The sequence below is a fragment of the Chionomys nivalis genome, chromosome 7 (assembly GCF_950005125.1).
Source record: "Chionomys nivalis chromosome 7, mChiNiv1.1, whole genome shotgun sequence".
Lineage (NCBI taxonomy): Eukaryota > Metazoa > Chordata > Mammalia > Rodentia > Cricetidae > Chionomys > Chionomys nivalis.
The window spans coordinates 33,568,982-33,584,728 of record NC_080092.1 but is presented as its reverse complement, the minus strand read 5'-3'; the positions used below and the strand labels follow the sequence as shown (position 1 = coordinate 33,584,728).

At 52.1% G+C, this 15,747-nt stretch overlaps 1 protein-coding gene across 1 annotated transcript in view; it reads right to left on the bottom strand.

Annotated features, from left to right (window-relative positions):
- Positions 1-1,684: 1,684 nt before the first annotated feature.
- Col23a1 (collagen type XXIII alpha 1 chain) overlaps positions 1,685-15,747 on the bottom strand; it is a 289,084-nt gene continuing 275,021 nt past the window's right edge. The window contains exons 15-28 of the mRNA XM_057775017.1: positions 15,044-15,121; positions 13,415-13,468; positions 12,783-12,827; positions 11,476-11,565; positions 10,738-10,800; positions 10,339-10,395; positions 10,090-10,116; positions 9,005-9,067; positions 8,868-8,921; positions 8,603-8,629; positions 6,728-6,781; positions 6,475-6,561; positions 4,046-4,084; positions 1,685-3,598 (exon numbers count right to left, since the gene is read on the bottom strand). Of these exons, the coding sequence (XP_057631000.1) occupies positions 3,596-3,598; positions 4,046-4,084; positions 6,475-6,561; positions 6,728-6,781; positions 8,603-8,629; positions 8,868-8,921; positions 9,005-9,067; positions 10,090-10,116; positions 10,339-10,395; positions 10,738-10,800; positions 11,476-11,565; positions 12,783-12,827; positions 13,415-13,468; positions 15,044-15,121 (741 nt within the window). The 3' untranslated portion in view covers positions 1,685-3,595. The remainder of the gene's footprint in view (positions 3,599-4,045; positions 4,085-6,474; positions 6,562-6,727; positions 6,782-8,602; positions 8,630-8,867; positions 8,922-9,004; positions 9,068-10,089; positions 10,117-10,338; positions 10,396-10,737; positions 10,801-11,475; positions 11,566-12,782; positions 12,828-13,414; positions 13,469-15,043; positions 15,122-15,747) is intronic.

Here is a 15,747-nt window from a genome sequence, read left to right as displayed (position 1 = left end):
AAAAAAAAATACCCTGCCCCCACCCCTGACTCCAGGGCAGGGTTTCTCAGCTGGCATCCTCAGTGAGCAGGTTCACCACCGGCCAGGAGTGTCCAGGATTTCAGATGTATGCTAGCCTTGACTCTGTCCACTGAACAGCAGGAATGTCCCCCAGTTCTGTGATAACTCAAGGCCTTCTCTAAAGGTGGGAATGGAGTCAGTCAGCTTCTCTCAAGCAGCAGATCCATCTGTTCAGGGGGACAGCCATCCTGGTGGTTGCTTTAGCTGTCACGGAACACTCCAGGACTCAATAAACAGACTCCTCTCTCCTTCCAGAATTGAATGACTTACAGAGAGCCTCTCCTCTAGCCAGGGAGACCCAAAGCTTCTCAGTCCTTGAGGCTCATTGGTGAGGCAGGGCGTTCCCCAGTGTCTCATCTGAGACCCTGAGCAAATCAATCTCTGTCCTCACTCCAGGCTGGCATAGGACTCAAGTGGCTTTGCACGTCCATGTGCAAGGATTCAGGTATGAGGCCACAAGAGGGCAGCAACGGGCCAAGAATGGTCTACTGCAGCCAGGCAGAGAAATAACAGGGAGACCACTGGCTTTTGACCCCCACCAAGCTCTACTTGTTGTCCACCCATTGTCAAGGGACCTCCCAGCAGATTCCATACATTGCCACACAATTCTGCAGACAAAGGAGGTGACTTCTAAGAGCATGGGTCTAACTCCGAGCCTGTCACTCCAGCCTGGCTATGCATTCCCGAGCAGCTGACTACCTACTCAGAGCCTCAGGTTTCCCATCTGTAAAATGGACATAGTGACACCTACCACTGCAGCTCTCCTCTTTGCAGGACAGACGAGGGGACCAAGTTCTTCGGCGGAAAGAGGAGTGCACTGCTAGCTGTAGCATATGGCGGGCTGGGGAGGATATGCTGTGTCTTCAGAGCAGACATTGACACCAGTGAGCCACACTAGTCCTTTTGGCCCACTCCATCCATCTTCCTTTTCTCATTTCCGGTTTCCCAGTTGACCCAGTCGACTGGCAGAGAACATGGTCTGTCTACTTATCGTCAGCTCCTCAGGGGGACAGAGGTAGGGACTTGACATAACCTGTGTGACTGGGCCCCTACTGCTCAGCAATGAGTCTGCATATGGTCTGTTGAGCATGGTTCTCTATAGACTTTAGTCCTTAGAGGAAGGAGGCCAGAGATATTGCTATTGCAGCCTCCTGCTTTTCTCCACACACAGAGAAAGAGTGTGGGTTTTTCATTCGTGACATGGGCATATTTGCTGGGCATCTCCCCAGGTTGTTCTAAAGACATGTGGAGGGAAGACATGGGTCCCCTAGACAATACTGTGATTACTACTTGACCCTGGGGCAGATACAGAGAGGACAACCATCCACAGGGACTTTGGGGTGTCTGACCTGTCCTAGGCTCTCTGTGTATTCCACAAAGCTGAATCATACTGGACCACATCCGAATTTTAAGTATTACTGTCTCATGCTACAGAGGAGTGGCAGGAGGCATTTCTTTTTTTAAAAAATGATGTTTTCTTTTTTAAAAAATATTTATTATGTATACAATATTCTGTCTGTGTGTATGCCTGCAGGCCAGAAGAGGGCACCAGACCTCATTACAGATGGTTGTGAGCCACTATGTGGTTGCTGGGAATTGAACTCAGGACCTTTAGAAGAGCAGGCAATGCTCTTAACCGCTGAGCCATCTCTCCAGCTCCAGGAGGCATTTCTTAAGATGCTATACAACAAAGGCTAAGAATGTAGCTTAGTTGGTCAAGTGCTTGCCTAGCATGTGGAAAGCCTTAGGGTCAGTTCCCAGCGCTGTAAAAAATGGATGCACTAACTGTAATCCCAGCTCTTGGAAGTAGAGACTGGAGGGTCAGAAATTTAAGATCATCCTCAGCTACATAGTGATTTCAAGGCTAGCCTGGGCTACACGAAAGCTGGGTTTATTTTATTTCTGAAGGGCTACAACAAGATCCACTCTCCCAAATTTTCTCATTTAAATATGACATCGACACTTTGCTCATGGAGAGGTGGGTCTGTCTTTTCCCCCTTCCATTGGGATGAACCTCTGTCTCTGGCAGGAAGTGACAGCATATGACTTCGGAGGCTTTGCCATACAAGGTGACACAGCTTTCCAGGAATCCTGTTGCCATGCTGTGAGGAAGCCCAGGCCATCCAAACAAGTCGTAGGTAGGTAGGGATCCTAGCTGACAGGTACCACTCACCGGATGAGGAAGAGTCCAAGAGAGACCCACCCAGCTAGTCTTCTTGAATCCTTGGAACTGAGAGGATGAATATTTTGAGGCAACAAGTTTGGAGTGTTCTTGCTTAGGAAGCACAGCAGAAGAGGACACAGGAACTTAGTGACATTATGTGACTGGTTCCAGGATTCTGCTGACATGTATGGGTCCAGGTCTTGAGCCTATACCCTCCTATCTCCTAACCCTTAACGATATTCTCGATTCTGGGATGGCTCTTCCCCTAGGGAGAGCCCCTTTCCTCTTGAGCAGGAACCAGCAGGGTGAACTCAGCTAGAGGCGACCACAGAAGTCTGCAAGGACAGACACACCCAGACACACACGTGTGGTTTATTACTCACACCTTGGCACGCAGAGGGGTGGGAGACCGTGGATAGAGTGGGTAACTAGGAACCTTTGTTAGCAGTGTTGAAGCCCCTTCTCGGAGGACAGGGGTTTCTGTCACAGGTGTTTTGTTCAGGCTAGCAAGGACCAGCCTTTGGGTTCATGGTGTCTGTACCACCTACTAGGAGGCCAGTTTCTGCCAGGCTGACCAGGGTTCTAGGTGGGAGACTTGGGGCCAGTGAGACCCAAATTCTGAACAGGAGGCCTGTCTCCTCAGGGCTGACAAAGTTCTTCTGTTCCTGCTTTGGGTGAGGAGAGGAGACCGGAAGTAGCAACTAGTGCATCTGGATCTCCCTACCCTACAGTCAGGGGCCACTGAGCTGCCACACTGAGGCATTCATAGAGCTCTGCCACTTCCCAAGGCCCGAGGACACAAACGCCTCTCACAGTGGCTTTTGGAAGCCTACTGAGCTTGGGTACAGCAAGGCCCTCTTGGTTCTTTCCATCACCTTCTCTCCAAGTGCTGGATTCTAGGAATCATCGCCTGCCCTGTTGAACACAGGGTCTCAGTGCAGCTGCCTGTGGGCAGGGTCCAGAGGCAAGAAGGTGCAGCGGTCGTCCAAGGGGGTCTTGTTGGGCAGTGAGACGATGGGGCAGTGGGGCATCGGGGAGAGTTGTTGTGTGTCTCTGCTAATCAGGTGATTGCAGGCCCAACCTGGAGTCTGTCCAGCCTCACCTGAGCCAGGCGTTTTCACCTTCGTTATCTTCTCTAGGAAAGCCAGGCCCTGCCGGGGGCCCTCACGTACAAGTCTCTCCAGAGCGGCCTGTCTTCTTTCCTGCCCACTTCCTGTGTAGGTTGTCCTAGGGCTGGTTGGCACACTCTCAAATGTTTAAAGGCCACCGTTGGCGCATTCCATAAAGAAGATCAATATATTACTGTTTTGTTTTTACACAAGTTAAAAACATCCAAACAGATCTGTACAGGTTGGGAGCCATGTCTGAGGATCACTGGAAAAGGAGGGGGAGATGGAAGGTGATGGAGGGGCCTGGAGAGGTCCTTGTGACCCTCACCAGAAACCTCTACCCTGACGATTTCTTCAGGAACAAGTGTAACCCCACCTTTCTTTCTAGGCCCCTTTCAGTGGGGCAGTTAGGATAAGTCCCAGGAGGCTCCCCAATGGCTTTCATTTGACAGGTCCAGATGTCACCCAAGACCCAGATGACCAATAAGGTAGATGACACCCATCAGCCAGGACCAAGCTCTAAGCCTTGACCATGTGACCACAAAGTCACAAACAAGGTTGCAAATCCTGACCATTCAGTCCCTGTGAGACAATGGTACCGAGACTCAAACCTTTGTGTGATGATACCTGGTTCCATGGGTCCTCTCTCTTTCTCTAACTCTCCCATCCCAAATCTTTCAGGCCCACCCTCGAGACCCTTTCCTGAAAATACCTTATGCCAGCAGCCAGGCACGGGCAGCCCGTCAGGGCCCTGGAAAAAAGGAGGTTTAAATGTCAGGGGCAGGAGGCTGATGGCCTATCAATACCTCCCCCACCCTTGCTGGGACTCTAAGGAGATGTAGCCAGGGAGCTGCTACTTGAAGCCACTGGATTCCACTGAAGCAGGGTTGGGAGTCTCCTCCGTCCATTTGAGGACATAATGCCCCCATTGCACTTGTCCTATCCTCTCATGGTGCTTTTTGGGGGTATGTGAGTAGTGGGCAGATCTAGGACACTCTAATATGATGGGCACTGTGGTAGACATTTGCTATTGCCAGCCAGAGGAGGGTGGGATCCTATGGAAAAGGTGGCATGGCTTCCTGCCTGCTAGGTGTGACATCCTGGGGCCCTGAAAGCTTTCAGGATTTGGGCAGGAATGCTTTCAAGTGGTGACAGTGCAGGAGCTGGCATCTCTCCAGCCCTTCCTGGCCACTTCGGTTGGATCTGGGAGGCAGATAGTGTCATCAGGATGAACCCTGGGCATTAAAGATGGGGTTGCCTGGAAGCTTCAACAGTGTCCACCCACCCATCAGATATGAGCATGGGTGGGCTTCCTCAGGTAGCCTGGGGGGCTGGAGAGCTGGAGGTGAACAAAATGTCAAGTCCCTGGGGGACCCTGAGGCAGAAACATTCCAGTCTATTCCAAAGTACAGGTACAGGAAAAATACATGGAACATACTCCCTGAGCCCCTTCCAAGTGCATGCTGGGGTATGGTTTGGGGACCAGAAGGTGAGGAGAGGAGAAGAGAGGAGGGGTAGAATGCACCAGAAGGATGAAAGGAGGAAGGGAGGGGGCAGAACCAGCAGCCCAAAGCATCCCAGAAGGCCCAGCATTGCACACAGCACACGGCAACCAGACTGCGTACCACAGGGCAGGGCCCGATGCCCTTCACAAGGCCCCGGGAGCCCGGTGCCCCACGCTTGCCTCCACATCGAGGATGTTCCTGTGTTGAAGACAAAGGCTTACTCACATGGAGGAAGTCTGGGTCCAGGCTCTGAAGAAGCAGGGCTGGGTTCTTACCCTCTCAGCTGTCTTTTTGTGTTTGTGTGTATGTCTGTGTGTGTATGTATGCACTTGTGTGCATGTGAGTGTGGAGGTTAGGTCCTCAGGCACCTCCTTTTGTTTGAGACAAGGTGTCCATTGGCCTGGAACTCTGCCAAGTGGGTGGGCTAGGCTAGCTGGCAGTGGGCTCCGGAGATTTGCCAGTCCTCACCTCGCCAGCACACATCACCCTGCCTAACTTTCCACGTGGGGTCTGGAGATCTGAACTCAGGTTTTCACACTTGCAAGGCAAATGCTTCATTACCTGAGCCATGTTTTCAGCCCCTGGCTGTCTGTGTTGGAGACAGAGTCTCACTGTGCAGCAGAGGCCTCAAACTTTCCATCTTCCTGCCCCAGGCTCCTGAGTGCTGGGATTCTAGGCTGCTTATTTTCTTTCACTAATATCTCAGACCCACTAGGAAGAAGGAGAGGAAGGTACAGAGGGTTGGAGGAACTCACTGGAGGCCAGAGGACCCAGTAGAGGTCCCTGACCCTGGGTCAGTCTGCCTACTCCACAAAGCCCTGATGATGGTGCTTGGGAGTAAACATCTGGACAGCTTAGTGTGAAGAGCTGCTTCGTTTTCCTGTCCTTTCTGAGTACCACTCTAGACCCTGCTATATAAACCCTTCAGCTCGCTAGAAAACAGGAACTGAACTGTGGGGGTTTCACTACCAGGCCTGGTGGGTTATCAAGAGCTATTGCCAGCAGAAAGTGAGCTGGATAGGAGGAGAGGGGAAGGAAGGGTCTGTGTGTTTACGGGGGTGGGGGAGAGGCTAGACCAACCACAGGAGAAAAAAAAAAGATACCAGAAAGAAAGGAGCGGAAGGAGAATGGGAGACCTAGGAGAGGCAGGGTGGTGTGAGTCTCCCAAAGGCTGTAGAAGTCCCATCTCAGGCCAGCCCAGTCTCAAGTCCATAGGAAGTCAGACCTCAGTGAGGTCTTAGGCAATTGTGGTCAGGGTGGGGGAAGGGGGCTGGCCACTCCCTGACTTTGTAATACACACCAGGTCTGTGTGTCTGCTGGGCTTCCCTTCCTAGCCCCTAGCCCCCTCCCAGGACACCCCCATTACTGATGACTCTGGGAAAAAAGAGTTCTGTTCTTGTCCTGGCTCCTCTCTACCCCTACCCAAGGTTAGCCCGAGATGGGTCAGCTCTGCCTTAAGGCTGAGTAAACAGAAGTAACCAGGAATGGTAAACACTTCCTGGCCAGGCCTCCATCTCCACACATGGCTGCATCTTTCAGCCACACTGGTGGGAGCATCAGGTCCACAGCACAAGAGCTGTGATTCTGGCAATGGCACCTCTGGCTGGTCGGAGCTCCATCCTGCCAAGACACCTACCACGGGGCATGGCTGGTCAAGGCCTGGTGGGCCTGGCTCTCCCTTCTGGCCCTTGACTCCTTTCCGGCCAGGAACCCCTCGTTCTCCCTGCATAAGAAGGAAATGGTGGGGTAGCTGTGGTTGCCAGGTTTGGGACCCCTTCACCACCTCCCAGTGAGACACTGCAGGGTCCAGCAGCCACCAGGCTCTGCAGTTCTTGGCCCCAGCGTCCACCTCCCCACCTGCTGAGTGCCCCATCTCCCTTCTTCCTCACCTTCTCTCCACGTTCACTCCGGTCACCCTTTTCTCCCCTGGGTCCAGGGAAACCCTGACAGATGGATGAAATGTTAGACCTGAAGTGAGAGCTGAACCCACTTCTCTGTGACATGACACCTCTGCTCCTCTCTCATCCATCCTCGTCCTGTGGCCACACATAACTGTGGCCCAAAAACCTGCCAGGTTCTGGCTGCTAGCCTATGCACATGCTGGGTGCACATGGTGGGCACAGGGAAAGGAGTACATTTAGGGCCCCAGCTCTGTCTCTGGCTGGGAACCATCACAGAGGTAAATCCAGAGCTTATGGAAAAGGGCTTTTCCCTCCTGTCACGGCCAGACACAGTTGGTACTGGCCCTGGCTGGGACAGAGGAAACCCATGAAAGTCATGTGGCCATCTTCAATAGACTGAGAGAATGTCACTTGTGCTCTCTGCCTTGGCTCGGTTTCTTCTGCATTCATCTCTTAGTCTAATGTCCACCTACCCAACCTCATGACTAAGTATCCAGTAGAGCCCAGGCTGTGAGCTGGATGCTGGGACAGAAATGGATTGGGTGTTTCCTCCCTTATGTCTCCTGGGGCAGGCTATGGGGTGCAGATGAGAAACGTGCTCAGGCACAGACCTAGGAGACAGACGTGGCAGGGCAGTAGGGGATAGTGCCGTCTTATCAAAGGAAGGTGACCCCCTAACCCCCGCCCCACAGTCAGGAGACTGACTGGTCCCTCTCTTCCTGGCCATGTTTGCTCACCATGGCAACAACACTCTCCTTAAAGTCTAGAGCATACTCCAGAGGCCTCTGCAGCTCTGCATCAATCCCATTTCCCTCCCCTGCCACATGACCTCTCTGGATCTCTCCTTCCCTTCCTACTGAGCACTCCAGCTCCAGGTGACAGGGGATCAAGCCTGGCCAGAGAGCATGCTGCATCCCTATAACCCAGTGATGGCTAGGGTTGGTTAATGGGAGCCAAAGAGATTTGCTCCGCATCAGTAGAGGGAGGCGAATCTTTCTACTGATTGGGTCCAGGAAGATATTTGTTTGGAGGGGCTGAACTAGCTCTCTGGTGATTCCTACACTGGTAAGGCAAAGACCAGAGAGGGAGAGGGCTGGTGGTGTTGACATGGCTGTGCCCTGGATACATATGTTAAATCCCTAGACTTTTCAGTTGTGAGTTTATGTTGTCTTACCAAAGGAGGCCTGATGCAATCAACATCAAGCTAACGTTTCCTTTTGTCTCCTCACAAAGCTGCCCTAATCAAGGCCTCATTACTGGTTATCAATACATAGCAACAGCCTCCTTACTTCTCTCCTCACTTCCATTTTACAGTGTTCTATCCACCCACCCATCTATCCACCTATCCTTCCACCCACCCATCCACCCACTCATCCACACACCCATCCATCCATCCATCCATCCATCCATCCATCCATCCATCCATCCATCCATCCAATCATCCCTCAGCTATCATTTCTGTCCATCAATCCATTTCTACCCATCCATTCGCCATCCATCCATTAATACATCCCTCACCATCTCTTGATCATTCTTCCTTCAGTCAACATCCATCCATCCATCCCCTCAGCCATCATCCATTGTCCATCTGTCTGTGTCTATCCACCCTCCACCATCTGTCAACCCATTCGCTCATCCATCCATTTTCTACTACTCATCCATCAAATTGGTCAATTTTTCACTATTATCAATCCTCAAAGTACTTCAGGGGATGTCACTGAGGACACGGGGAAGCCAGTTAGCAGCAGCCCTCGGGAATGGGCCACACTTGAGCTAACCAGGTTGCTATATGCACAGGCAATGTGAGAGCAGAAGACATACACAGGAGGGCCCAGTCACCCATGGTGATCATAAGAAACTTACATCAAGTCCTGGCTCTCCGGGTCTGCCCTGAGGAGAGATACGGAGGGTGTGTGAGGAGGTGGAGGTGGGATCTTAGGTACTCAGATACTGGGAGTTCAGCCCAGCGGCTGGTAACAGACAAGGGGCAGGGCAGGATGGTGCCACAGAGCCATAGTAATTGGTCCCACAGGGTTCAGGGACTCAGCAGAAGGTGAACCCCTAAAAGCTGAGTGACATGATGGGTATGTGGTCACAGTGGGCAGGGGGCTCAAAGTCAGGTGGTTACCTTCTCTCCTTTGGTTCCTGGCAGCCCAATAAGGCCTGGTGGGCCAACTGGTCCCTGGGTGCAAGAGGAGAAAGTCAGCAGGCATGGAGAGCATAGCATGCAATACCTCTAGGACAAAGATCACTCACGACACTCACAGGCAGGCCATGAGGGCCTCTCTCACCCGATGAACCTTTCTCTCCCTTGGCTCCGTCCAGGCCCTGGAAGTGAAGTGGAAAAGCAGTCAGGGGAGGGGACGGGTGTCAGGCAGGACAGGAAAGTTCAGGTCTGCGTGGAGACTGAAGTACGCATGACAGATGGAAGAGAGAGAGAGACTCCACGTTCTGTCAGGCCTGACCCCGGCTTGCTCCATGCTAGAGCCAGTTGCATGTGTATACATTTTCCCTTCTTCCACACAGGGCTGATGGTCACCATCATGCCACACACAGGGCTGATGGTCACCATCATGCCACACACAGGGCTGATGGTCACCATCATGCCACACACACAGGGCTGATGGTCACCATCATGCCACACACACAGGGCCCCCGATGGTCACCATCATGCCACACACAGGGCCCCTGATGGTCACCACTATGCCACAGAAGCAGTTTAGCTGACCACCACCAGCTTCCTGAAGCCCAGCCTTGGACTAGGCCACCAATGATGTCTCTTCAAGCCATGGCGGGTTGAAGCTTGGGACAAAATAGGATCAGAAACAGTGCGTGGCCACCACCACTGGGGCAGGGTTCTATGACCCAGGGTCCTCCACAGGGCCTCTGTGCTGGGGAGGGAGAGATTAGATCCTGTATGATAAGAGGTGAGGCCAGCTGGACTTTCATTCTGTTTGCCTCCCTTGGGGCAGGCACATGGCACAGTAAACTTGAGGTTTTTGATTTAAGAGACAAGAATACGACATCATAAAATGCACACTGAATCTAAGACTTCAAGTCCAGGCGGTGGGCAGTCAAAGTGCAGATGTGCATGGGTAAGAAAGGGGGAGCCGAGGAAGGTGGCATGGGCAATGGGTGGAAACAGGCAAGGAGGCTGATGGAGTGGGAAAAGGGCTGGAAGGGGGATACAGTTGGGGTGCCTAGGCAGAGGGAGAAGGAAAGGACAGAGCCCCAAACATGGGACAGGGCTGCTCTGGGGACATTGTTTAGGGCACTGGGAATGTACCAGCTGAGCAGGGGCCTCTGTCCATTAATAAAACTTTCTCATGAACAGGGTGTGTCTGACTCACCTTGGGACCTTGAATCCCCTGAAGGCCCTGAAAAAAGAAAGTAGATCATTAGGACTGTGTGACTGAGTCAATACTTTAAGACCAGGACCCTCCTGAACCAGGCTAGTCAATGGCTCTTGTGGCTCTGCCCGGAGTTCTGCCCTCTTGACCTGATGTGCCCTGCTCCCCCCACATAGAAGCCTTTCCTCCCCTGGGCTACCTCCCAACCCTGCCCCTGACCCAGGTTTGCTAACCACTTGGTATCCTTACCATAGGGCCAGGGGGGCCTGGAGGACCGGGAGGCCCTGGCTCCACTATGATCTGGGCCTAGGAAGGTTAGAAATGGGTTAGTTACCCTGTGCCTGTTAACCCCCCATCTGTTCACCCTCTGGAGCTCCCCACATTCTTGCAAGCACTCCTGGATGCCACACTCTGAACCTCCAGGCAAGGAGGAACCTCATTCCTGCCCCCAGAAGGGTACAACTCGGTGAAGGACTCTTGGTATTTTGGGTCTCAGCTGGAAGGGGGTAGAGGACACAGTCTGAGGCTCCATCACCCCCTTTCCCACTGTCCTGTGTTGGGGTCAGGCCAGGTGGCTTCTTTGTAACTAAGGCTCAGGTCCCCCATAAGGTTTGGGCTGGGTGTGGGGACCCCCCAGTTTCCCCTTACCAGGCTCTCCTGCAGGTGGTCAGATCCTGACTCTCCTTTCTCTCCCTTGGGACCATCAGCACCCTAGGGCAAAGTGGCCTGTGAGCTTTTAAGGTCACCTCCCGCCCACTGTGCTCAGCTGCTGGCTTCCCTACCACAGCAGTGATGAGTTGAACTCTTAGAATTTAAACCAGTTTTCTCCAAATCACACGCTCTGAGTAGGGAGTGGAGTTGTATGTCAAAGGCACAGACAAACTGTCTCTTGGTGCAGAGGCTGAGGGTTCAAATCCCGGTGCTACCTCTGGCTGAGTCATCTTCGGGGTGCACAATGGCTGTGAGGTAATGGGTCCCTAGAGGCTACTAGCACCCTGGAGCTGTTCTAATGTGGCCTCAAGAGCACTAGAAATGCTAATGACTGTGAGGGGTGTTTACTGCCAGCTGCTGTTCTTGGTCCTGTCCAGCTCATGCTGCCACTAGGACTGGAAAGTTGTTACTCCATGTCAGCAGTGAGGAAACCGAGACCTTGGAAGATTCAGTTGCTGGACTCCAGGGCAGAGGTGGGCTAGTACGGGCCACTTAGCCACCCAGCTAAGTGGTTTCTGCGCAGCTAGGTCTCCCTGCCTCCCCTGCAGGACTTCCGTGGGGATGTGAAAGTCCTGCAGCTGAGGTCGTATAGGCTGCAGGACATCCATGTGAGGAGCCTCCCCACCCTGCCAACATCAGCAAGTCCCCAGGGTAGGTCCCAGTCCAGTCACCTACCGGAAGGCCTGACAGGCCCATCTCGCCTGTTTCGCCTTTGGGCCCAGCTGGCCCTGGCTCTCCCGGGTCTCCTTTGGGTCCTTTGGGACCCTGAAAGCCACCAGAAAAAGGAATCAGTGGAGATTGGTGGGTATTCTCCTCTCCCCTGACCCTTGTGAACCCCTCAGCTTAACAAGTTTGACTATATACCACACCTTGTTTGTTAATTCATCAATTCATTCATTCATTCATTCATTCATTCATTCATTCATTCATTCCTATCCCTTCCTGTCTCCACTCTCTTGCTCTTTTTGACTATGAAGCCAAGGATGACCTTGAATTCCTGCTTCTTCTACTTTGTGTGTATGTGCCTGCACACCTAGCCTTACACTCTGCTTCTTGCACATTAGTCTCCGCCTCTAGCCCAGGTAGCTGGGAACACTGGCTGAATGCAGTAGGGGAGCTATATGGACACCCCACCTCTGCTTTTCTGGATGCTTGGGGTACCTTATGATGCAGGGGTGGATGGGAAGCAGATGGGATTGGTGTGTTACCTCTGGGACACTCTGGAGGTCAACTCTTTATTTCTTTCATTTATTCCTGTTTTATGTGTATGGATGTTTTATACACACGTCTGTGTAGCACATGAGTACAGTGCCTACAGAGGCCAGAAGAGAATTGGATGCTCTGGGACTGGAGTTACAGACGGTTGTGAGCCTCCAAGTGGGTGTTGGGAATCAAACCCAGATCCTCTGAAAAGCAGCAAGAGCTCTTAACCACCAAACTGTCTCTTCAGTTTCTGCTTATTTTTTCTTTTTTTCTAAGACAGAGTTTCTTTATGTAGCCTTGACTGTCTTGGAACTCACTTTGTAGACCAGGCTGGCCTTGAACTCACAGAGATCCCTGCTTCTCGAGTACTGGGATTAAAGGCATGTGTTACCATGCCTAGTTTCCAGCCCCATGTATGTATGTATGTATGTATGTATGTATGTATGTATGTATGTATGTAGTGGTGCTGAGGCTTGAACTCATGGCCTCATGCATGCTAGGCAAGTGCTCTACTGCTGAGCTCCAGCCCTCATGAGAGCAACTCTGTGCTCATGTTTCAAGAGCTTTGAGTGACAGTGTTGAGGAGAGCTTCTCTGAGGATACTCAACCAATTATGACCTGTCCAAGATGTTCCTCCTACCAGGGACCCAGCAGTAAAGATACATTCAAGCACACTGAGTGACACCTGGGGAGATGCTCACTGGTGTCTACATGGTAACACACACACACACACACGATACCCAGTACAACATTGACGTAGAAATGAAAGGCTCAGAGACCTTCTCTCCATCAATTCCTGGGGCACCAGGCAGTCCAAGTTCACCCTAGAAAGGAACAAATGACAAAAAGAATTGTGCCTTCCTCGGCTGCCAGTGGGTTAGTGGTTCAAGGTGGGAATTGCTGTCCCTGATCATCTCACAGCCCTGGGGTCAGGTCCCTGCCGATGGGCTTCAGTGCCCACTGTTTCCCTCTGTGTATTCAGCCTGAAGGACAGCTGGAGCTGGCGGCTGTCCCTGCCAGCTGGAGTGATTAAGATTAGGACTGCAGGGTTCAGTGACTTGTTCTAGTCACGGAGTCCAGGGATGCTAGTGCCAGAACCAGACCCTGCCCACCCTGGGTTCTGTGTCCTGAGACACGGAGTGATGAACAGGGACAAGCCACAGAATGGTTGTGTACATCCTGGGTCACTGTCTGTCCCAAGGGGTCCATTCTTCAGTTTTGGGCTCTCTCCTCAAGAGCTAGGGTCTAAAAAAGGGATGCGATTTAGGAAGGGGCAGGACCCCTTTCCTTGAGTCCCATAAGCCAGGCTAGTAGGGCAGGAGAAAATTAGGGGTGTGTTTATCAGAGAGGAGAGGGCAGGTGGGACTTACAGATGAATACCTGGGGGTCCCATGAATGCAGCCAAACTGACCTTGGGTCCAGGGATCCCTGGTGGCCCCGGAGCTCCTTGTGGCCCAGGAGGACCCTGTGTGCAAAAGATCAAGACAGTTATGATTAGACTCCACGGCCCACAAGCCTTACCTCCTCAGCTCAGGTCCCCAGCATCTTACTTCCTACCCAGTCAAATTGGCTCTTACAGCATGCAGCTTGGTTTGTCCTTCAAGTCTACAGAGGGGCCAGTAAGAGGGTACTGGCCATTGGAGGAGATGCTGGTGCTCATGGCTGGAGGCCCCTCTGTCCTTAGAGAAGCTCTCCTCAACATGACTTTCTTTATAACACTCTCCTGCTTAAGATTTTGCAGTGACTCCCCTTGTCCCTCAAAAGAAGCTTAAGTCTCTTTCTAGCTTTCAAGACAGGTCAAATTTGCAACCTGAAATGGCCTGGTCCTGCCTGCTCTGCCGGTCCTGTGACCTCCCTGACCATCTGGATCTGTTGTCTGCTGTCCCAGAAGTCCCCCAGCCACACAGTAGAGGATGGGTCCACACTGTCTCAAGCGCTGACCTCATCCTAAGCTCTCATACCAACACACTTAGATGTCCGACTCATGCCCGCACCCAGAGGTCATACTTTGTCCAGCTCCTCCGATGCTGTTTCAAGCTCTCCTCTTCCCAGCTGGCCCCCTTCCTGTTGCTGTCCCACGGTGTTGTCTCTGGGTTTATTTTCTCCACCCTTTCCACTTTCTTTAGGTCCAGGTTCAGTACCCACATCCACAGTGAGCTCCATGCTTCAAGCTCTCCCCATAACAATGCTCACACACTTACACAACTCCATCTGGTCATTCCCAAGACACTGGGAGTTTGACACCCTCACACTCAAGAACCAGCTAAAGCGTCCATTGCCCATGATATTGAGTCCTCCTCCCACTCTGGTACCCACACCTCCTGGTTCCCTGTACTCATAAGGATTCTACCATATGTTTCCCATAAAGCCTGGGATAAACTATACAACTCAGGCCCATATTACACCATTTCACACCATGCCACGCCACACCACACCACACCACACCATGCAGGCCAGTGAGGGTCATAGTTACCATCAACTTGTACTTCCCAGAGGCCTGTGGAAGGTAACTGGAATTGATGCTTAGGCAGGGTCAGGCATTAATACCCACTTCAGTCTCTGATAACTACCTCACCCTATTGTATATCTCTCCCTGAACCCAAGAGCAGTTGGTACCCATCTCTTTTCGGATTGGTGTCCAGAGACCACATGGGTTCCAAAGCTCCTTGGTCAAACTTGTTCTTTTTGTCCCCTATGGCAATTATGAGAAGCCCGAGCTCTCCTGACAGTGGTGCCTGGGGAATCCCCAGAGGGTTTGGTGAGAGTGCTTTTCTTTTTTGCCTTGGCCTGTGGGAAGCTCAGGGCTCCTGGAGTCACATTCACAGAAAGTCTCTCAGCACTGCGTGGATCTCCACACAGGACCAATTTTCATATTAGGTGCCTGATGAAACCCAGGTCTCTGTGCTAAACTGTCCTTGGTCCCATAGGTAAGTCACAGTGAGTCATTGCTTCCTCAGCAATAGACACAAGGGTGCATCCAGGGCCCACCAGGAACATGCTCACCTTCAGGGCATCCAGGGCCCACCAGGAACATGCTCACCTTCAGGGCGTCTAAGATCCGGCCATCGTAGTCGATCACCACTGTGTCACCTTGCTCTCCCTTGAGGCCTGGGTGACCCTGAGGCAGAGAGGAAGAGCCCAAGAGTTTGTCGCCTAGGCCACAGGCATGCCTGTGTACCACGGTCACCATAGCGTACTGTCCACTCATTAAAGGCCACATGGGGGCCAACTGAAGAGCATGTTGCCACCTGGTCTGGGTTACCTATGATTCGCCTTTGTGTGGATATTCAGATCCAGTGATGTCTAGTTCTCTGGGAAAATAAAAATCCCAATACTACTTATTTTATTTTACTTTTTGGGACAGGGTCTCACTGTGTAGCCCTATCTATCTTGGAACTTGCTATGTAGATAGACCCTGCAGGCCTCTAACTCAGAGATCTCCCTGCCTTTGGCTCTCAAGTGCTGGGATAAAAGGCATGCACCGCTATGTCCAGCTTGTATGTGTGGTAGACAGGATCGTTAGGTCAGGCTAGCCTCAAACTTAGTTTAGGATGGCCTTGAACTTCTGATCTTTCTGTCTCCACCTTCTAAGTGCTGAGACTACAGACGACAGGTGTGCACTCCCGTGCCTGGTTTGTGCAGTCTTAGGGACTGAACCTAAACCTGAGCCCAGGGCTTCATGAGAAGCACTCCAGGGTCTGAGCTACCTCTGCAGCCTAGAAAGCCTTACTTTGATGGGGGAGA